At 40.6% G+C, this 23,181-nt stretch overlaps 1 protein-coding gene across 1 annotated transcript in view; it reads left to right on the plus strand.

The window, feature by feature from the left end:
• Positions 1–23,181, plus strand: part of LOC117344579 (dipeptidyl peptidase 2-like) — a 77,857-nt gene that overhangs the window by 52,826 nt on the left and 1,850 nt on the right. The window contains exons 3-9 of the mRNA XM_033907373.1: positions 14,471–14,637; positions 18,499–18,634; positions 19,768–19,852; positions 20,624–20,790; positions 21,005–21,065; positions 21,169–21,284; positions 22,826–22,982. Of these exons, the coding sequence (XP_033763264.1) occupies positions 14,471–14,637; positions 18,499–18,634; positions 19,768–19,852; positions 20,624–20,790; positions 21,005–21,065; positions 21,169–21,284; positions 22,826–22,982 (889 nt within the window). The remainder of the gene's footprint in view (positions 1–14,470; positions 14,638–18,498; positions 18,635–19,767; positions 19,853–20,623; positions 20,791–21,004; positions 21,066–21,168; positions 21,285–22,825; positions 22,983–23,181) is intronic.

Here is a 23,181-nt window from a genome sequence, read left to right on the forward strand (position 1 = left end):
CTACACATTTAACTCATCTTCTGGTATCTCCCCTCCCAATCCAAATTCAACACTCCTGTTATATATAACAGGTATTTTGATACAGCCTATACACAGTTAATTTAACCCATAAACATCTAGATATTGAACAGTGCAGACCCTGTTAACCCTTCAAATATGTGAATGTGGAACAGCCCTGATATCTTTATTGAGATATATGTAGGGAGCAAATTAAGTAGTAAATAGTAAATATTTTGTTATGACATTGTCAAAGTTGTAGAAATGAAACTTGAGTGTGGAAAAAAAGACTAGAGGTCAAGGTTATTGGGTCAAAGGTCAGTGACAAATGCATGGTTTACATTTCACTATGACACAATGAAAATGTGGACAGAATTAAGCATGAAGTCAAAGGATCACTAGCCAAAGTAATCGGGTTAAAGGTCAGGATGACATGGCTGTCATTTTGGATTTCTGCCCAAATCCAGTATACTTGGTACGGCTCCTGCTTTATGATTATGCGATTCTAAAATTTCTATATGACTAGTGATGAAAGACAAGTTCTTGGACATTTTGCTCAAAGATTCTCGTGGAGAAAACAAACCTAGTGTTTTAAATATATAGACAATATTAAGTTATCTTTAGTTAAATAACAATTATAACATTAGCTATGAGTGATTTCGAGGCATTATGATATACATTGGTTTCCCATGTTACAAGATCATAGTAACCATCATTTAGTCAGATTGTCATGGCTGAGATCTGTCTGAGAAACATCAAAGAGGAATTTATACACAGTTTTTTAATCAAAAAATAATCTATTTACTTGTTTACAGACTTTGAGATTCCTGGTTCTCTTAAACTCTAATGACTTTTAAACACTGATCTATAATTCCCTTACATAAGGAAGCTGGGCTGGCACTTGAGACTAACAGCTGTACACTAAATCTCCTGCCTCATAAATCTTTACCTACATACTTATCATCCAGTTTAGAAAAAGCTTTAAGAAGGGACAAGTATAATTCACATATGGAGATAATTTCATGGAGTTTTCAAGACACTATTCTGAAGTGTTTGGCTTGTAAAAGTTGGGGTTGTTATTTTCTATCTAAATTACGTAAAAATAAAACTGGGGTAGGAATGTACATGAGGACAAGACGAACTTTTGATGTTGTCCTGTTTGTAAGGTAACTGAAGCTGGTAGATAGCAAACTTCATTCTTCTTTAAACATTCTTGTTAACTAACATGTGCATTCTTTTTATACCCCTGCAATGAAGTTAGGGGGAATACTGGAATCAGGTTGTCCATCCGTCCGTCTGTCTGTAGACACATTTTGTCTGGACAACTCCTCCTAAACTGATGGGCCAATTTCAATGAAACTTCACACAAATATAGAGGACCATGTGTAGATGTGCATGCCACTTTTTTTTCTCAAAATTATGGATGCTATGGCATCTGGTCACTGAATTCTGTTTATTGTGAACAACACATATTTCAGACATTCTGATTTCAGAAATATCGGCATGAATGGGTTATCTTAGGTAGCCTCTAATTAACAGTTCCAATTCACCATTGACTGGTGCAGATTGCGGGGGTATTAGTCAGCCATCCTGGCGACAGTTCTAGTTCCCTCAGAGATTAAACAACAATTCAACTGTAAACTTCAGGATTTAACTCCAATACTTGTCACTGGATCTTCATACTTGGGGCACGGGTTCACTCAGGTCTGGTGGTGTGTCATATATCAAAACTAGGTCACTCTGACCTACATATTCACCTTTGACCTACATCAAAGAATCGTTTGTCTGGACTCTATCCTCCTGTACTACATGTCTCTGGAACTTAATACTTGGGGCTCGCGGTTAAAACAGACATAAAAAAAACGTAAGATTAAAAGCTCTGGTACAATTCTAACCAGGAATCATTGTCTAAAACAATTTTGAACTTATTAAAGGACAGACTTCCATAACAGAGTGGTAACCCCCTCACCCAGACAGAACACTGACTACAGTCAATACAGGCAATATGTGGAATCATGTAGGTGGTAAATAACAGAGAGGTAACCCCCTCACCCAGACAGAACACTGACTACAGTCAATACAGGCAATAGGTGGAATAATGTAGGTGGTAAATAACAGAGAGGTAACCCCCTCACCCAGACAGAACACTGACTACAGTCAATACAGGTAATAGGTGGAATCATGTAGGTGGTAAATAACAGAGAGGTAACCCCCTCACCCAGACAGAACACTGACTACAGTCAATACAGGTAATAGGTGGAATCATGTAGGGGTAAATAACAGAGTGGTAACCCCCTCACCCAGACAGAACACTGACTACAGTCAATACAGGTAATATGTGGAATCATGTAGGCAGTAAATAACAGAGAGGTAACCCCCTCACCCAGACAGAACACTGAATACAGTCAATACAGGCAATAGGTGGAATAATGTAGGTGGTAAATAACAGAGAGGTAACCCCCTCACCCAGACAGAACACTGACTACAGTCAATACAGGTAATATGTGGTATCATGTAGGGGTAAATAACAGAGAGGTAACCCCCTCACCCAGACAGAACACTGACTACAGTCAATACAGGTAATATGTGGTATCATGTAGGGGTAAATAACAGAGAGGTAACCCCCTCACCCAGACAGAACACTGAATACAGTCAATACAGGCAATAGGTGGAATCATGTAGGTGGTAAATAACAGAGTGGTAACCCCCTCACCCAGACAGAACACTGACTACAGTCAATACAGGTAATAGGTGGAATCATGTAGGTGGTAAATAACAGAGTGGTAACCCCCTCACCCAGACAGAACACTGACTACAGTCAATACAGGCAATAGGTGGAATCATGTAGGTGCTAAATCAGTTACTAATAACTAGTTGAGGTGGTGTGTCATGTATCAAAAGTAGGTTACCTTTAAAACCTTGACCTTACATTTTGACCTTTAACCTACATCAGTGAAAATGTTTATTTAGGTCTGATCTCCTATATATACTACTTGCTGCTGGGACCTCTTAAGTTTGAAAGTTTCATCTTACTTGTAGGCCTAACATTGGTTAAACCTACTTGTATATTCAAAATGAATTTGAACAGCATTAAATCCTTACCCAAGCTCAAACAAATACCTACTTTTTATCAAGAAGTTATAAAAGCATGGATCACTACAGGTGGGGGGCAAACTCTAAAACCAAGAAACGAACTTGAAATAAGAAAACAATTAATATGGGGAAACAAACACATCAAATTAAACAATAAAGTTATAATTTTCACTAATTGGATTGATTCGGGTATACTTTTAATTGATGATTTATTTGAAAATGGCCTATTCTCTCAAAGAAAGATTCTAGCACATTTGACGAACAAACGAGACTGGATGTCTGAAGTAACCCAATTAATTAAAAAAGGCTACACCAAGAGAATGGGTGAATAAACTCAGACTTACACCATACCCAACTCTGCACTATGTAATTCAATTTGGAATTTTAAATAACACAACCGGTTCAATAATTCCCTTAAACATGTTGAACAATAAAATTGTATATGAAGCATTAAAAATACAAAAATTTGTGAAACCTTTTGTGTATGACTCATGGAATAAAATACTAAACAAAACGATAAAGGAATCAACATGGGCTGGAATCTCAGAATTTGTTTTTAAAAAAATAAAGGATAATAGGATTGTTCAATTCAAATATAAGCTTATCAATCAAATAATCCCTACTCAGTTACAACTCGAGCAATGGAAAATTACAGACAACCATGCCTGCAAACATTGTGGAAAGTGTGAAGACTTGAAACACTACTTCATAGAATGTGCTTACTTAAAATCCTTCTGGAAAAATGTACATTCAGCACTCTCTACATGTAAGATAAACACAAGTAGAATGTTTGAATTTATTGTGACAGGAAATACCATAAACAATCCTGTATATCACACACCTAATATTATTTATACACTAATTGGATACTCAATCTATAGGACCTACCATATTAGTGACTGTAAAACATCAGCAGTCAGTGTCTTAAAAATGTTCAAACAGGACCTTAATAACTACATATGGAAAACAAAATCAACTCAAGAAAAGAAACAACTGAAACAGTTAAGTCACCATCTTAAGTCAGACGAGTGAAAAGAATGTACTGAATCAGTGAATGAATGAGGCATGCATGATGGTAATAATATATTCTATATTATATTGATAATTATTAATTAATTAACTCACCTTGTACATATTGTATCTATTACTATTTTTCCTTTGAACTCATATGCAATTTGTAATACTTACCATACTTTTTCATTGACCAGCTGTTCTGGGTTGACATTCACGCGTAGGTCTATATATATAGCTGTGATCCCTGATCTAGCCCACTGACATGGAGTATGTGTGTTTTCAGACTCGATGAGATTAAATTGCTCGAATTAAAAAAAAAAAAAAAAACTACTTGTGACATAGGTTATCTTACTTGTGACATAGGTTCATCTTACTTGTGACATAGGTTCATCTTACTTGTGACAGGTTCATCTTACTTGTGACATAGGTTATCTTACTTGTGACATAGGTTCATCTTACTTGTGACATAGGTTCATCTTACTTGTGACAGGTTCATCTTACTTGTGACAGGTTCATCTTACTTGTGACATGGGTTCATCTTACTTGTGACATAGGTTCATCTTACTTGTGACAGGTTCATCTTACTTGTGACATAGGTTATCTTACTTGTGACATAGGTTCATCTTACTTGTGACATTGGTTATCTTACTTGTGACATAGGTTCATCTTACTTGTGACATAGGTTCATCTTACTTGTGACATAGGTTCATCTTACTTGTGACATAGGTTCATCTTACTTGCGACATAGTTTATCTTACTTGTGACATAGGTTCATCTTACTTGTGACATAGGTTCATCTTACTTGTGACATAGGTTATCTTACTTGTGACATAGGTTCATCTTACTTGTGACATTGGTTCATCTTACTTGTGACATAGGTTCATCTTACTTGTGACATAGGTTATCTTACTTGTGACATAGGTTCATCTTACTTGTGACATAGGTTCATCTTACTTGTAACATAGATTCATCTTACTTGTGACAGGTTCATCTTACTTGTGACATTGGTTCATCTTACTTGTGACATAGGTTATCTTACTTGTGACATAGGTTCATCTTACTTGTGACATAGGTTCATTTACTTTGAACTTCTGCTATTGCCTGCTAAAATTTATAACACCAAATGCAATTATTGATTTATTGAATACAGTGCATCTGTCAAACAACTAGTGGCTAGAATGAGCTCCTACACCAGTTTATGATTATGTGCATTCCTGCCATATAATTCTCATCAGTGGGGAACTGTAATTTGCCAAATCGTTTGGTAACTGTTGAGATGCAATTGCTGGCAATTGTTACCTTGACTTGTGACCTTGACCATGAATCAAAATGTTGCTGCACATTTTAGAAAATTGTATCAACTACTTAATAAGCAATATTAATACTAAATAATGATACTGAAATTCCAAGATGGGAGCCATATTGTTATATACATCTGAAAAACCCACCAAAGTAACAGATAGAACCCAATAGAGAACTAGGCCATGTACAACATATAAAGAAAAAAATAGATCTATCCTGGGAAATATTGATGAGAGTTTAGACTCTGAAATCCCAAGATGTATACCAGCTAAGATGACCACTAAAATTCCTAAGCCATTTTCTTAATCATTTACTTGCAGTGTGTTTATACATGTATATAAATCTGACTGACTACCACATAATCCCATGGGTTAGGTCTGTTGGAGAAAGATTTCTGAGAAATGGTAGTAACAAACATTGATCCCGATTGGTGTTGAAATACAGTGTATCGTATAGCCTGAAGTTATATACGTACCCTCAACAGATTTCCCCAGAAGTACAAAAGCGACAAATCAAATAGATGTATGTGTTTGTATATCATTACTTTAGTGGCTTCAGAACTTTAGTGATTCACTTAGGAGTTGCATGATATCAGCACATATCTCGCTCGGAGGACATCTAATTGTTTTCTGATTAAATCTGTGTGGAAGCAGGCAACTGATGAGATTTTACTTGGTCCTTTAGGTTTCTCTGTGACTGAATCCAAGGGTAGAAAATGTACAGTTTGGTCAACAATGTACTATTTATAACTATCCTAGATTTCTGAGAAAAATGTGAAAATGCTTTACATACAAAAATATAAGACATCATTGGTACACGATCTCACTGTTAATCTGGACAGTATTTATGAGTGCATAAATGCAACCTAGATCATATGACATGACTGTTACACCATTTTGATCAGTGCCATGGAAATGCTTTACACTGGTTACAGATGAATAAAACATAACGAGGATTCTGATTGAGAACAATTGTGTTATTGTAACATCATTTTGGAGATATGTTGATCTTCGTCATTGCAAGGCTTTGTACTGTATGCCAAATGTGTTGCGAATCAATCACGGGAATGACTTTGATTTATACAGGGAAATTGATGAAAGTAAAGCACATTTTTGTTATAGAAAGTCTGAGTTTAACATATGTAAAGGAATCTTAGATAATTAAACACTTGTTAGATTGTATTTATTGTCCAAAAAGAATGCCGCCATTTCTTTTGTTAAGTAAAGAGGTCAATAAAACCTTTGACCTTGACAGAAAGCACAAGCTATCAGTAAAATATATGGAAATCAGGTGGAACTCTAATCTGTATCTAAATGAGTACACTGTTTGACCTTCTGCCAGTGTTACATTGATAGACAGAAGACTTATTAGGGGGATATATAGATTCCATCATATGTAGGTACATGTATGTGGGATAGGGAAATGGACAGAACCGAGGCTTGCAGAGGTTCTGACCCCAAATTCTGCACCGGAGGGTATTGTGACTTGGGACTGAAATCTGGCTTAGTTTGTGACTTGGTACAGAAATCTGTCTGTCTATGACTGACAATCTTCACACCAATGTCTGTCTGTCTATGACTGACAATCTTCACACCAATGTCTGGCTATGACTGACAATCTTCACACCAATGTCTGTCTATGACTGACAATCTTCACACCAATGTCTGTCTATGACTGACAATCTTCACACCAATGTCTGTCTATGACTGACAATCTTCACACCAATGTCTGTCTATGACTGACAATCTTCACACCAATGTCTGTCTATGACTGACAATCTTCACACCAATGTCTGGGTATGGCTGACAATCTTCACACCAGTGTCTGGCTATGACTGACAATCTTCACACCAATGTCTGTCTATGGCTGACAATCTTCACACCAATGTCTGTCTATGACTGACAATCTTCACACCAATGTCTGTCTATGACTGACAATCTTCCCACCAATGTCTGGCTATGACTGACAATCTTCACACCAATGTCTGTCTATGGCTGACAATCTTCACACCAATGTCTGGCTATGACTGACAATCTTCCCACCAATGTCTGGCTATGACTGACAATCTTCACACCAATGTCTGTCTATGACTGACAATCTTCACACCAATGTCTGTCTATGACTGACAATCTTCCCACCAATGTCTGGCTATGACTGACAATCTTCACACCAATGTCTGGCTATGGCTGACAATCTTCACACCAATGTCTGGCTATGGCTGACAATCTTCACACCAATGTCTGGCTATGGCTGACAATCTTCACACCAATGTCTGGCTATGGCTGACAATCTTCACACCAATGTCTGGCTATGGCTGACAATCTTCACACCAATGTCTGGCTATGGCTGACAATCTTCACACCAATGCCAGGCTGACAAAAACAACCTTTTAATCCTGTAATGGATTTCAGCTTTTGTCTATTGATTTTGTCATGTGGCTGGGCAGGTGTTATAAAATTTATCTCAATCAGGATAATTGAAAGCTAATTTACTATGATGTTATGTATAGAGTAAAGGTGTGGTCACCACATTATTTGTCAAACCTGTCTTAACTATATCTTGTCTTAATGGTTTGAGTGTTGTTTGTATAAGGACTTCAGTATTAAAGCAACTTCTATAATAAAGATCCTTTACAAATATAATGTTGAAATGTTGAATTGTGACCATTTGCTAAGAATTTGTACCAAACCCCTATTGTGAGGTATATATCAATGTGAGCCCCGCTGACAATGTCACACATCCTGACAAGGTCACACATACCAACAAGGTCATATCTCCTCACAAGGTCACACATACCAACATGGTCATATCTCCTCACAAGGTCACACATACCAACAAGGTCATATCTCCTCACAAGGTCACACATACCAACAAGGTCATATCTCCTCACAAGGTCACACTTCCTGACAAGGTCATATCTCCTGACAAGTCACGCATCCTGACAAGGTCACACATACCAACAAGGTCATATCTCCTGACAAGGTCACGCATACTAACAAGGTCATATCTTCTGACAAGTCACACATACCAAAAAGATCACATCTTCTGACTAGGTAACACACGCTGACAAGGTCACGCATACTAACAAGGTCATATCTTCTGATAAGTCACACATACCAAAAAGGTCACATCTCCTGACTAGGTAACACACGCTGACAAGGTCAGGCATACCAACAAGGTCATATCTCCTGACAAGGTCACACATACCAACAAGGTCAAACATCCTGACAAGGTCACACATACCAACAAGGTCATATCTCCTGTAAGTCACACATCCTGACAAGGTCACACATACCAATAAGGTCATATCTCCATTAAGTCAAACCTCCAGACAAGTTAACACCTGACAAGGTCACACCTAGTCAAACATCCTTCTAAGCTCACAACTCTAGCATCCATGCCACTTTTCCAACTTACGGTGTATTATAACTCTGTTCATGGTGTACTCCCTGCTGTATATTGAATTAATTATGAAACGGTAGCAATAGTCATAACTAGTTCACATTGCAGAGTTGTTATGGCTGGTGTATATGTAGGAGGGCTATAAATTATGTACAATTGTTCATTTGTATTCATGAGATTATAATTTGGAATCATTTTTAAATTACACAGTTCCTGGAGGATTCAAATAGGCAATATAATTACATAAGCTTTAGAGGTATTCAAGGATAAATCATGGTATCTGTCTGAGGGGGCTGTCATATGTATTTGACTGTTACCTAGGGTATCTAAGGGGAGCTGTCATTTATATGTGACTATAAACATGGGTATTTGAGGGAGCTGTCATTTATATGTGACTGTTGACTAGGGTATTTGAGGGAGCTGTCATTTATATGTGACAGTTAACTAGGGAATCTGAGGGAGCTGTCATTTATATCTGACTTTTGACTAGGGTATCTGAGGGAGCTGTCATTTATATATGACTATAAACATGGGTATTTGAGGGAGCTGTCATTTATATGTGACTGTTGACTAGGGTATTTGAGGGAGCTGTCATTTATATGTGACAGTTAACTAGGGAATCTGAGGGAGCTGTCATTTATATATGACTATAAACATGGGTATTTGAGGGAGCTGTCATTTATATGTGACTGTTGACTAGGGAATCTGAGGGAGCTGTCATTTATATGTGACAGTTAACTAGGGAATCTGAGGGAGCTGTCATTTATATATGACTATAAACATGGGTATTTGAGGGAGCTGTCATTTATATGTGACAGTTAACTAGGGAATCTGAGGGAGCTGTCATTTATATGTGCCTTTTGACTAGGGTATCTGAGGGAGCTGTCATTTATATGTGCCTGTTGACTAGGGTATCTGAGGGAGCTGTCATTTATATGTGCCTTTTGACTAGGGTATCTGAGTGAGCTGTCATTTATATGTGCCTTTTGACTAGGGTATCTGAGGGAGCTGTCATTTATATGTGACTGTTGACTAGGGTATCTGAGGGAGCTGTCATTTATATGTGACTGTTGACTAGGGTATCTGAGGGAGCTGTCATTTATATGTGCCTTTTGACTAGGGAATCTGAGGGAGCTGTCATTTATATCTGACTGTTAACTAGGGTATCTGAGGGAGCTGTCATTTATATCTGACTGTTAACTAGGGTATCTGAGGGAGCTGTCATTTATATCTGACTGTTAACTAGGGAATCTGAGGGAGCTGTCATTTATATCTGACTGTTGACTAGGGAATCTGAGGGAGCTGTCATTTATATGTGACTGTTAACTAGGGAATCTGAGGGAGCTGTCATTTATATGTGCCTTTTGACTAGGGTATCTGAGGGAGCTGTCATTTATATGTGCCTTTTGACTAGGGTATCTGAGGGAGCTGTCATTTTATGTGTCAGTGCTGACACATATGAATCTCATTGCTCTTGCTGCTTGATTCAAATTTTAGATTGGTGTTGGATTTACAGAAGCCAATTTCATCGAAAATGTTGATTTTCCATTCTCCAAGGAAAAGCCTTTGGATCATGTAAATTTATTTTTTACAATAGAAAATTCATGGAATTTGATAATATATTCATGAGTTTTGTTGGTGGTATTACTGCTAGTGAAGATTAATGCATCTTTTGCATGTAAATTGTAAAAATCTGTACAGAGGTCACATTGTATATCATAACATTGGTCACATAATACAGCATACCATTGGTCAAATGGTACATCATAACATTGGTCACATGGTACATCATAACATTGTCACATGATACATCATAACATTGGTCACATGGTATATCATACCATTGGTCACATGATACATCATACCATTGGTCACATGGTACATCATAACATTGGTCACATGGTACATCATAACATTGTCACATGATACATCATAACATTGGTCACATGGTACATCATAACATTGGTCACATGGTACATCATAACATTGGTCACATGGTACATCATAACATTGGTCACATGGTGCATCATAACATTGGTCACATGGTACATCATAACATTGGTCACATGACATAACATTTGTCACACGATTTAATGTCTGGGTTTTCTATCATAATGAATTTGTGTTTCTTATCCTGGCTGGAACTAGATTATTGAGGCCAATTATACTCACAGCTTTCTGTGTGAACTAATAAGGTTCCAGGGGAAGTCCAGCAATTGGTTCTGTCATATTCTGTGTCATTGTCACACAAGCTAATCAGCTTCACAACCCTGTTGTTTTGAAAATCACCTTGAAAGAGATGCATTGTCAACTCTTATACAGTTGTCTCATAATACTGATTGGGGGAGGGGGGAGGGGGTACAGGGGGCACATAGTCTGATAATACTGATAGGGGGTACAGGGGGGTACTGGGGGCAAATAGTCTCATTATACTGATAGGGGGTACAGGGGGCACATAGTCTCATTATACTGATAGGGGCGGGGGTACAGGAGGGACATAGTCTCATAATACTGATAGGGGGATACAGGGGGGTACTGGGGGCACATAGTCTCATTATACTGATAGGGGGATACAGGGGGGTACTGGGGGCACATAGTCTCATTATACTGATAGGGGAGGGGGTACAGGGGGTACTGGGGGCACATAGTCTCATTATACTGATAGGGGGGAGGGGGCACAGGGGGCACATAGTCTCATAATACTGATAGGGGGAGGGGGCACATAGTCTCATTATACTGATAGAGGGAGAGGGGTACAGGGGGCACATAGTCGCATTATACTGATACAGGGAGGGGGTACAGGGGGCACATAGTCTCATTATACTGATGGGGGAGGGGGTACAGGGGGCACATAGTCTCAGTATACTGATAGGGGAGGGGGTTCAGGGGGCACATAGTCTCATTATACTGATAGGGGGAGGGGGTACAGGGGGCACATAGTCTCATAATACTGATAGAGGGAGGAGGTACAGGGTCACATAGTCTCATTATACTGATAGAGGGAGGGGGTACAGGGGGCACATAGTCTCATTATACTGATAGAGGGAGGGGGTACAGGGGGCACATAGTCTCATAATACTGATAGGGGGGTACAGGGGGCAAATAGTCTCATTATACTGATAGGGGGAGGGGGTACAGGGGGCACATAGTCTCATAATACTGATAGGGGGGTACAGGGGCAAATAGTCTCATTATACTGATAGAGGGAGGGGGTACAGGGGCACATAGTCTCATTATACTGATAGAGGGAGGGGGGTAAAGGGGGCACATAGTCTCATGATACTGATAGGGGAGGGGTACAGGGGGCACATAGTCTCATAATACTGATAGGGGGAGGGGTTACAGGGGGCACATAGTCTCATTATACTGATAGGGGGAGGGGGTACAGGGGGCACATAGTCTCATTAAACTGATAGGGGGAGGGGGTACAGGGGGCACATAGTCTCATTAAACTGATAGGGGAGGGGGTACAAGGGGCACATAGTCTCATTATACTGATAGGGGAGGGGGTACAGGGGGCACATAGTCTCATGATACTGATAGAGAAAGGGGGTACAGGGGGCACATAGTCTCATTATACTGATAGAGGGAGGAGGTACAGGGGGCACATAGTCTCATTATACTGATAGGGGAGGGGGTACAGGGGGCACATAGTCTCATGATACTGATAGAGAAAGGGGCTACAGGGGGCACATAGTCTCATAATACTGATAGAGGGTACAGGGGGCACATAGTCTCATTATACTGATAGGGGGTACAGGGGGCACATAGTCTCATTATTCTGATGGGGGAGGGGGTACAGGGGGCAAATAGTCTCATTATACTGATAGAGGGAGGAGGTACAGGGGGCACATAGTCTCATTATACTGATAGAGAGAGGGGGTACAGGGGACACATAGTCTCATTATACTGATGGGGGAGGGGGTACAAGGGGCACATAGTCTCATAATACTGATAGGGGAGGGGGTACAGGGGGCACATAGTCTCATGATACTGATAGAGAAAGGGGGTACAGGGGGCACATAATCTCATTATACTGATAGAGGGAGGAGGTACAGGGGGCACATAGTCTCATTATACTGATAGGGGAGGGGGTACAGGGGGCACATAGTCTCATGATACTGATAGAGAAAGGGGCTACAGGGGGCACATAGTCTCATAATACTGATAGGGGGTACAGGGGGCACATAGTCTCATTATACTGATAGGGGGTACAGGGGGCACATAGTCTCAGTATACTGATGGGGGAGGGGGTACAGGGGGCAAATAGTCTCATTATACTGATAGAGGGAGGGGGTACAGGGGCACATAGTCTCATTATACTGATAGGGGGAGCGGGTACAGGGGACACATAGTCTCATTATACTGATAGGGGGAGGGGGTACATAGTCTCATTATACTGATAGGGGGAGGGGGTACAGGGGGCACATAGTCTCATTATACTGATAGGGGGAGGGGTTACAGGGGGCACATAGTCTCATTATACTGATAGGGGGAGGCGGTACAGGGGGCACATAGTCTCTTTATACTGATAGGGGGAGGGGGTACATAGTCTCATTATACTGATAGGGGGAGGGGGTACAGGGGGCAAATAGTCTCATTATACTGATAGGGGGAGGGGGGTACAGGGGGCACATAGTCTCATTATACTGATAGAGGGAGGAGGTACAGGGGGCACATAGTCTCATTATACTGATAGGGGAGGGGGTACAGGGGGCACATAGTCTCATTATACTGATAGGGGGAGGGGGTACAGGGGGCACATAGTCTCATTATACTGATAGGGGGAGGGGGTACATAGTCTCATTATACTGATAGAGGGAGGGGTTACAGGGGGCACATAGTCTCATTATACTGATAGGGGGAGGCGGTACAGGGGGCACATAGTCTCATTATACTGATAGGGGGAGGGTTACAGGGGGCACATAGTCTCATTATACTGATAGGGGGAGGGGGTACAGGGGGCACATAGTCTCATTATACTGATAGGGGAGGGGTACAGGGGGCACATAGTCTCATTATACTGATAGAGGGAGGGGGTACAGGGGGTACATAGTCTCATAATACTGATAGGGGGAGGGGGTACAGGGAGCACATAGTCTCATTATACTGATAGAGAGAGGGGGTACAGGGGGCACATAGTCTCATTATACTGATAGGGGAGGGGGTACAGGGGGCACATAGTCTCATTATACTGATAGGAGATACAGGGGGATACAGGGGGCACATAGTCTTGTTTTATGGATAATGGGGGTACTGGGGGGCACATAGTCTCATAATTTGGATAGTGGGGGTACAAGGGGGATATAGTTTCATAATACTGATAGTGGGGGTAGGGGGTGTGTCATTGCCTTGGGGGCAGGGGCAGGGGCAGGGCAGAGTTTGGTGTTGGTAAAATGGTTATAACTGCCTTTGTGATAGGGTTTGGTGTATGTGAGGTGTTGTATCATTGCCCTGGGGCCAGGGTTTTGTGTAAGTGAGGTTGTGGGTGGCAGGAGAATTGTCCACTCTCCCCACACAGTTCCACTGATACTTTGGTAAATCTTCCATTCTCCATTTTATGCTCTCTGATTAGTAAATCCAGTAATCCCTTCCAGCTATACCTAGCTGGTATGATGAAAACCCTGATCCGATATTGATGTCTTGTTGTTATCTATTCCAGCGTTTCTATGGGAAATCCTTTCCATTTGATCCTGAAGTGGCCTTCACCAAGCCCTACATCGGCCTCCTCACTATAGAACAGGCCATGGCAGATTTCGCAATGCTTATAACTCATCTTAAGGTGGAACTCAACTCCACAGATTGTCCTGTCATAGCCTTCGGTGGTAGGTAAGTGTGCAATATAGAGTTTACTTAATTCACTAATCTTGTAAAGTATCTAAAAATAAAGTTAATAGTCTGTCGTCCATTTTGTCTGTCATTTGTCCATCAACATTTAAAGTCAATGGTATGATATGAGGATCTGTCATCTGTCCATCAACTTTTAACTTTTTCTTGAAAACTTATAAGCAACTTGGTGTTGATATTTTGCCTGGAGGATAGAGTGTAATAAAGTTTCCTGTTATTAATGACATTAACCTATTGTCAAGGTCATAGGGGTCACAAATTTAAAGTGCTGTACAGTATACAGGGAAATTTAACCCCCGTCAATATGTTGACCTCACGAATTTAAAGTGCTATACTGTATAAAGTTTCCTGATATAAATGACATTGACTTATGTTCAAGATCATTTAAGAATCTTCTTTTCAAATTCTATAAAACCTAGGACACAGATATTTGGCCAGTACCTTTGATGAGGTGTTATAAAGTGTACTTCTTAAATGACCTTGACCTAATTTAAAGGTCTTAAGGGGTAATATGTTAGAATTCTATCAGATATAACTAACAAAATTAGAAAAGATGAATTTGCCATTATTACCTGACCTAGCCCAGAGGGCCAAGTATTAGCTTATTATGTTGTGTTGCAGTATCTGTTTCCGTTAGTTATCGGTATGTCGTCCATCCCTCATTTGTCTGGGGTTACCTTTTTAGCCTACCATCTGACGATAGTGGGCTATTCCAGTCACCCTACATCAATGGTCCATTGTCCATCTGTCGTCCGTCTGTTGTCCGTCTGTCGTCCGTCTTTCAGTAAACAATCCATTTGTTATCATTATTTCTTTAAAAGTACTGAGTACTGGAAGGATATTCTTCAAACTGTTCCAAGTTGTGCCATTTGAATTTAGATTTTTGATCAGCAAAAACAGAATGGCTGATAGGCAGCCATCTTTGATTTTGAGAATTGGAATTTGTTATCGCTATTTCTGTAAAAGCACTGAAGGGATATTCCTCAAATTTCATGTGTAGATTTCCCTAAAAAGTTGTCTCATGTTGTGTCATTTGAATTCATATTTTTGGTCTGAAAAACAGAATGGCTGACAGGCAGCCATCTTTGATTTTGAGAATTGAAGTTTGTTATCGCTATTTCTGGAAAATTAATGGAGGGATGTTTCTCAAACTTCACATGTTGGTTCCACTTGTTCATGTTATCAGAGGAAAAAGAGTAAGAAGGGAAAGAGAGAAGACCAATCTGACATAGAACCAATAAAGATAATTCAATGGTGGGCACCAAGATCCCTCTGGGATCTCTTCTTCCTTTAAACAACTTGCATAAAATCATGATATTTTGCTGGTAGGCTCCGAACAAAGTCAACTTTGTGAAAAGAAAAGATCCTGACCCATATTCAAGGTCACAGGGTCAACCTTATTAAAATATTCATTCACCTACTGATTAACTAAAAGGCCTTGAAGCCAGATATTTGGCTTGAAGGTTCTTAGAATGCTGCCTGACAAACTTTATGAAAAGAAATGACTTTAACTCATATTGTCAAGGTCACAGGAGTCAAATGTTGAAATATTGAATTTATTCTTATTCTCCTATAATCAAAATACTTAGCTGGAAGGTTTCTCATACCACATAAAGACATCATCTTTACCCATATTCAAGGTAATTACAGAAGTCAGTTTTAAGCAAACAAACAAGTTCTTTTGAATAATTGAAAGACAGAGAAAATCAAAAATTGAATACCTGGTGAGTGATACAGGCCTCTTGAGCCTTTTGTAACTAACCATATGAGCAATTCAGGCCCTGTGAGATTCTTGTAATTATATTGGTACATGTATATAATTCATTGAAGATACAGAGAAATACTAAGTGAGAACATATTAAATTATAGTTTAATATTGTGATGTAGTTATGGAGGGATGCTGAGTGGTCATATATTGTGTTGTAGTTATGGAGGGATGCTGAGTGGGTATATATTGTGTTGTAGTTATGGAGGGGTGATGAGTGGGTATATATTGTGTTGTAGTTATGGAGGGATGCTGAGTGGGTATATATTGTGTTGTAGTAACAGAGGGATGCTGAGTGGGTATATATTATGTTGTAGTTATGGAGGGGTGATGAGTGGGTATATATTGTGTTGTAGTTATGGAGGGATGCTGAGTGGGTATATATTGTGTTGTAGTAACAGAGGGATGCTGAGTGGGTATATATTATGTTGTAGTTATGGAGGGAAGCTGAGTGGGTATATATTGTGTTGTAGTAACAGAGGGATGCTGAGTGGGTATATATTATGTTGTAGTTATGGAGGGATGCTGAGTGGGTATATATTATGTTGTAGTTATGGAGGGATGCTGAGTGGGTATATATTGTGTTGTAGTTATGGAGGGATGCTGAGTGGGTATATATTGTGTTGTAGTAACAGAGGGATGCTGAGTGGGTATATATTATGTTGTAGTTATGGAGGGATGCTGAGTGGGTATATATTATGTTGTAGTTATGGAGGGATGCTGAGTGGGTATTTATTATGTTGTAGTTATGGAGGGGTGCTGAGTGGGTATATATTATGTTGTAGTTATGGAGGGATGCTGAGTGGGTATTTATTATGTTGTAGTTATGGAGGGATGCTGAGTGGGTATATATTATGTTGTAGTAACAGAGGGATGCTGAGTGGGTATTTATTATGTTGTAGTTATGGAGGGGTGCTGAGTGGGTATATATTGTGTTATAGTTATAGAGGGGTGATGAGTGAGTATTTATTATGTTGTAGTTATAGAGGGATGCTGAGTGGGTATATATTGTGTTGTAGTTATAGAGGGATGCTGAGTGGGTATATATTGTGTTGTAGTAACAGAGGGATGCTGAGTGGGTATATATTGTGTTGTAGTTATGGAGGGGTGATGAGTGGGTATATATTGTGTTATAGTTATAGAGGGGTGATGAGTGGGTATTTATTATGTTGTAGTTATGGAGGGTGATGAGTGGGTATATATTGTGTTGTAGTTATGGAGTGGTGATGAGTGGGTATATATTGTGTTGTAGTTATAGAGGGGTGCTGAGTGGGTATATATTGTGTTGTAGTTATAGAGGGGTGCTGAGTGGGTATATATTGTGTTGTAGTTATGGAGGGATGCTGAGTGGGTATATATTGTGTTGTAGTTATGGAGGGAAGCTGAGTGGGTTATTATATATTTGTGTTTTTCGTTATGAGAGGGATGCTGACTGGGTATATATTGTGTTGTTGTTATGGAGGGATGCTGAGTGGGTATATATTGTGTTGTAGTAACAGAGGGATGCTGAGTGGGTATATATTATGTTGTAGTTATGGAGGGAAGCTGAGTGGGTATATATTGTGTTGTAGTTATGTAGGGATGCTGAGTGGGTATATATTATGTTGTAGTTATGGAGGGGTGCTGAGTGGGTATTTATTATGTTGTAGTTATAGAGGGATGCTGAGTGGGTATTTATTATGTTGTAGTTATAGAGGGATGCTGAGTGGGTATATATTGTGTTGTAGTTACGGAGGGATGCTGAGTGGGTATATATTATGTTGTAGTTATGGAGGGGTGCTGAGTGGGTATTTATTATGTTGTAGTTATAGAGGGATGCTGAGTGGGTATTTATTATGTTGTAGTTATGGAGGGGTGCTGAGTTGGTATATATTATGTTGTAGTTATGGAGGGATGCTGAGTGCGTATATATTATGTTGTAGTTATAGAGGGATGCTGAGTTGGTATATATTGTGTTGTAGTTATGGAGGGATGCTGAGTGGGTATTTATTATGTTGTAGTTATAGAGGGATGCTGAGTGGGTATATATTATGTTGTAGTTATGGAGGGGTGATGAGTGGGTATATATTATGTTGTAGTTATGGAGGGATGCTGAGTGCGTATATGAGGTTTAAGTACCCCAACATTGTGGCAGGCAGTATAGCGGCCAGTGCTCCGATCTTTCTGCTTTCTCCGGAACTTGATCGCAGTTTCTTCTTCACTGATGTCACAAAGGTAAGCTGTTAATAACAGAGTAATTAAGCATTGTCCTTCTCTATATTTTGCCATGAATTTGGGAATACAGATGATAGTGTGTCATGTCATTGAGTCTGATGGAATATTCAAAATGGCCACCAGCAGTCATTTTAGATTTTGATGTTGAAGATCATTACCACTTTTTCTTAAGTCAACTATTAAAGCAATCATCTTGAGTTTTTCAGGAGTCTATCATCTTTCACGACTGTGTATACCAGATATTGAACATGATTTGATATTCAAAAGTCTTACTTGCTGCTAATATCGTTGGCTTTTGACACTTAAAGTTAATTTCTCAAGAACTAGGCTACTGTAGAGATCTGAGGGACGTAATCAATAGTTGTCCTAGAGTCTGATTCGACATACAAGATGTTCATCATTAGCTATTTTAAACACTAGTTGTCCTAGTGTCTGATTCGACATACAAGATGTTCATCATTAGCTATTTTAAACACTAGTTGTCCTAGTGTCTGATTCGACATACAAGATGTTCATCATTAGCTATTTTAAACACCCTAGCTGTTACACTATTTTAGTCCATAAATAATGGTGATCTGAGTATCAAACTGATATAGGACAGGTAAGTATTGGTGGTGATACCCGGTACAGGTGATCTGAGTATCAAACTCAGGTACATATTGAAGGTGGTACCAAACTCTTAGAGAATACAGGTGATCTGAGTATCAAACTGGTAAGTATTGATGGTGGTACCCAGTACAGGTGATCTGAGTATCTAACTGGTAAGTATTGATGGTGGTACCCGGTACAGGTGATCTGAGTATCAAACTGGTAAGTATTGATGGTGGTACCCGGTACAGGTGATCTGAGTATATAACTGGTAAGTATTGATGGTGGTACCCGGTACAGGTGATCTGAGTATATAACTGGTAAGTATTGATGGTGGTACCCGGTACAGGTGATCTGAGTATATAACTGGTAAGTATTGATGGTGGTACCCAGTACAGGTGATCTGAGTATCAAACTGGTAAGTATTGATGGTGGTACCCAGTACAGACAATCCTGTTTAGGTTGTCTTGTGTACGGTGTTTACAGTGGTGCGTACTGTTGTCAGATTTGTTGTACCCTGTGTATAATACAGCTTCTCCTTACAGGACTTCGGTAGAATCAGAGATTGTGTAGAGGGCGTCCACCAGGCTTTTATAGAAATGAACATGTTGGCCAGACAAGGTACCACAGGTAAAGTTTCTCCTTAGCTACATACATGTAAAATTGTTTAACTTTCATTGTGAAAACTAAGCTAGACAAAGCGTCCCTAACACAAACAAGGACTCAAAACAGTACCAGTTGACTGTGTAGTAATTTTCGTGCTGTGATGTAATGTCCAGTGTCCGTCTGTCCTGTACCAACTTTTTCCTTAATCAACTTTTTCATAATAACCCAAAGAATCTTGATATTTGGCTGAAAGTTCTTGGGATGAAGCCAGCGATCAAATTTGTTCAAACATTCAAATGATTTCTTATTACCTGAATGGCATAGAATCAAGATAATTGACTGATAGGTTCCCAGGATGAAGTCCAACAAAGTTTGCAAAAAAGAAAAATGATCTTGTCCCATGTTAGAGGTAACAGGGCCCCAAGGTCATATATGCTATGGGTGAAAGGTGCCCATGATGATACATGACAAAGTTTGTGAAAAGAAATTACTTTGACCCATATTCAAGGTCACAGGGGTCAAATCTATTAAAGCATTCAAATTACTTCTTCTGATAAACTGAAAGACCTAAGAAGTTAAAGCATTGAATGAAAGCAGGTGAGTGATGCAAGCCCATTTGGCCTCTTGTTAATTATAGAACCAGTTCTTCTTGTAAATCAGGCTTTATTGGTAATCACAAAATTACTATTAATTAATTGGTTTTTATATTGACAAGATACTTGTTTTTGGATTTTGTCTGGTTCCTAAATCAATGAATTTACTATTTCCAATACTTTGATATCCTCTGTCTGACAGGACTTGAAAAGTTGTCCAAGACTTTTAATTTGTGTAGTCCGTTAACAAGCAATAAAGAATACCAGCACCTCCTTGGTTGGGTGAGAAACGCATTCACAGTTTTAGCCATGATGGATTACCCATACAAGGCCAGCACCTTTGCTGCTCTGCCTGCCTTCCCCGTCAAGGTTAGTACTGTCGATCAGAGCATTGTTCTGATTTTGTTGTCATTGTGCGATATTAATAACTGAAACATGTTTTCATAAAATATTCACACAGTAAGTCTAAGGAGAAGGTCTTATATAATATTTTATAAAAATGATTTCTACTTTTTCTAGTTGCGATATTTATCAGGAATGTATGACTGTCCATTATGATATTAATTGATGTTGGCTGTTTTAGGTGGCATGTGGGCTCATAACTAACAGTACAGAAGCTATCTTTGGACTAGCCAAGGCCGTAGGTAAGTATTTACATTCTGAGTCGCAGTGTTTTCATAATGTTCTTTTGAATCATGTATGTCTCCATTAAGACAATTATATCTACTGATTTCCTTGTTATCACAGATATCCTGTACAACACTGTCCCAGTCAAGTGTCACAACATTTTCCAGGAGTATGTAGAGTGTGCTGATCCTACAGGGTGTGGGGTGGGGCCTGACAGTAGGGCCTGGGACTACCAGGTAAGTTAGAGTGGATTACCAGGTAGGTGGATGGGTGTGGGTATGGACTACCAGGTATTTTGGTCTGGACGAAGACCACCAGGTGAGGTGTGTACAGGGCCCGAGACTACCAGGTAGGTGGGTGTAGGCCTGAGACTACCAGGCAGGTGGGTGTGGGCCAAGGATTAACTGGTTGGTGGGTGTGGGCCTGAGACTACCAGGTAGGTGGGTGTGGGCCTGAGACTACCAGGTAGGTGGGTGTGGGCCTAGGATTAACTGGTAGGTGGGTTGTGAGCCTGAGACTATCAGGTAGCTGGGTGTGGGCTTTAGACTAGCAGGTAGGTGTGTGGGCCCCGAGATTACCAGGTAGGTGGGTGTGGGCCTGAGATTACCAGGTAGGTGGGTGTAGGCCTGAGACTACCAGGTAGGTGGGTGTAGGCCTGAGACTACCAGGTAGGTGGGTGTGGGCCTGAGACTACCAGGTAGGTGTGTGTGGGCCCGAGACTACCAGGTAGGTGGGTGTGGGCCTGAGACTACCAGGTAGGTGGGGGTGGGCCTGAGACTACAAAGTAGGTGGGTGTGGGCCAGAGACTACCAGGTAGGTGGGTGTGGGCCTGGGACTACCAGGTAGGTGTGTGTGGGCCTGAGACTACCAGGTATGTGTATGTGGGCCCGAGACTACCAGGTAGGTGGGTGTGGGCCTGAGACTACCAGGTAGGTGGGTGTGGGCCTGAGACTACCAGGTATGTGTATGTGGGCCCGAGACTACCAGGTAGGTGGGTTTGGGCCTGAGACTACCAGGTAGGTGGATTTGGGCCTGAGACTACCAGGTAGGTGGATTTGGGCCTGAGACTACCAGGTAGGTGGATTTGGGCCTGAGACTACCAGGTAGGTGTGTGGGCCTGAGACTACCAGGTAGGTGATTGTGGGCCTGAGACTACCAGGTAGGTGATTGTGGGCCTGAGACTACCAGGTATGTGTATGTGGGCCCGAGACTACCAGGTAGGTGGGTTTGGGCCTGAGACTACCAGGTAGGTGGATTTGGGCCTGAGACTACCAGGTAGGTGGATTTGGGCCTGAGACTACCAGGTAGGTGGATTTGGGCCTGAGACTACCAGGTAGGTGGATTTGGGCCTGAGACTACCAGGTAGGTGGATTTGGGCCTGAGACTACCAGGTAGGTGGATTTGGGCCTGAGACTACCAGGTAGGTGATTGTGGGCCTGAGACTACCAGGTAGGTGGATTTGGGCCTGAGACTACCAGGTAGGTGGGTGTGGGCCCGAGACTACCAGGTAGGTGTGTGTGGGCCCGAGACTACCAGGTAGGTGTGTGTGGGCCCGAGACTACCAGGTAGGTGGGTGTGGGCCCGAGACTACCAGGTAGGTGTGTGTGGGCCCGAGACTACCAGGTAGGTTGGTTTTTAGTGGGCCATGTACATGTAGTTTAGCCTGTGTTGGTGTTTTTGATATTAACAATTAGACAGTTACCAATCAAATTTCTCATTATTTGAAATGTTTTGAGATTAATTCTTTGTGATGAGGTCAGTGTTTGAATATTGACAGGCCTGTACAGAGGTACATCTACCTGCAGGAAGTAACAACATAACAGACATGTTCCCCGTCATTCCCTTCACCTCACAGATCCGGACGGAGTACTGCCAACAAAAGTGGAACGTCACTCCCAGAGACAGCTGGGCTGCCACACAGTTCTGGGGCAGGGGTACGGCAATCTAGGTTATAAATCGATAGAGTAGGTGTAGGCCATATACTACACGTTTATAATACATACACTCAATTTTACTTCTTTTGATAAAGATCACTTATTACGCTCCTCAAAGATGAGAGTGTAAGTTATATACCAGAGTCAGGGTGTCCATTTCAGTAGATGGAGGTTTAACTTGAGTAGTGCTCTTTTTTAC

This window comes from Pecten maximus, chromosome 2 (genome assembly GCF_902652985.1).
Source record: "Pecten maximus chromosome 2, xPecMax1.1, whole genome shotgun sequence".
Lineage (NCBI taxonomy): Eukaryota > Metazoa > Mollusca > Bivalvia > Pectinida > Pectinidae > Pecten > Pecten maximus.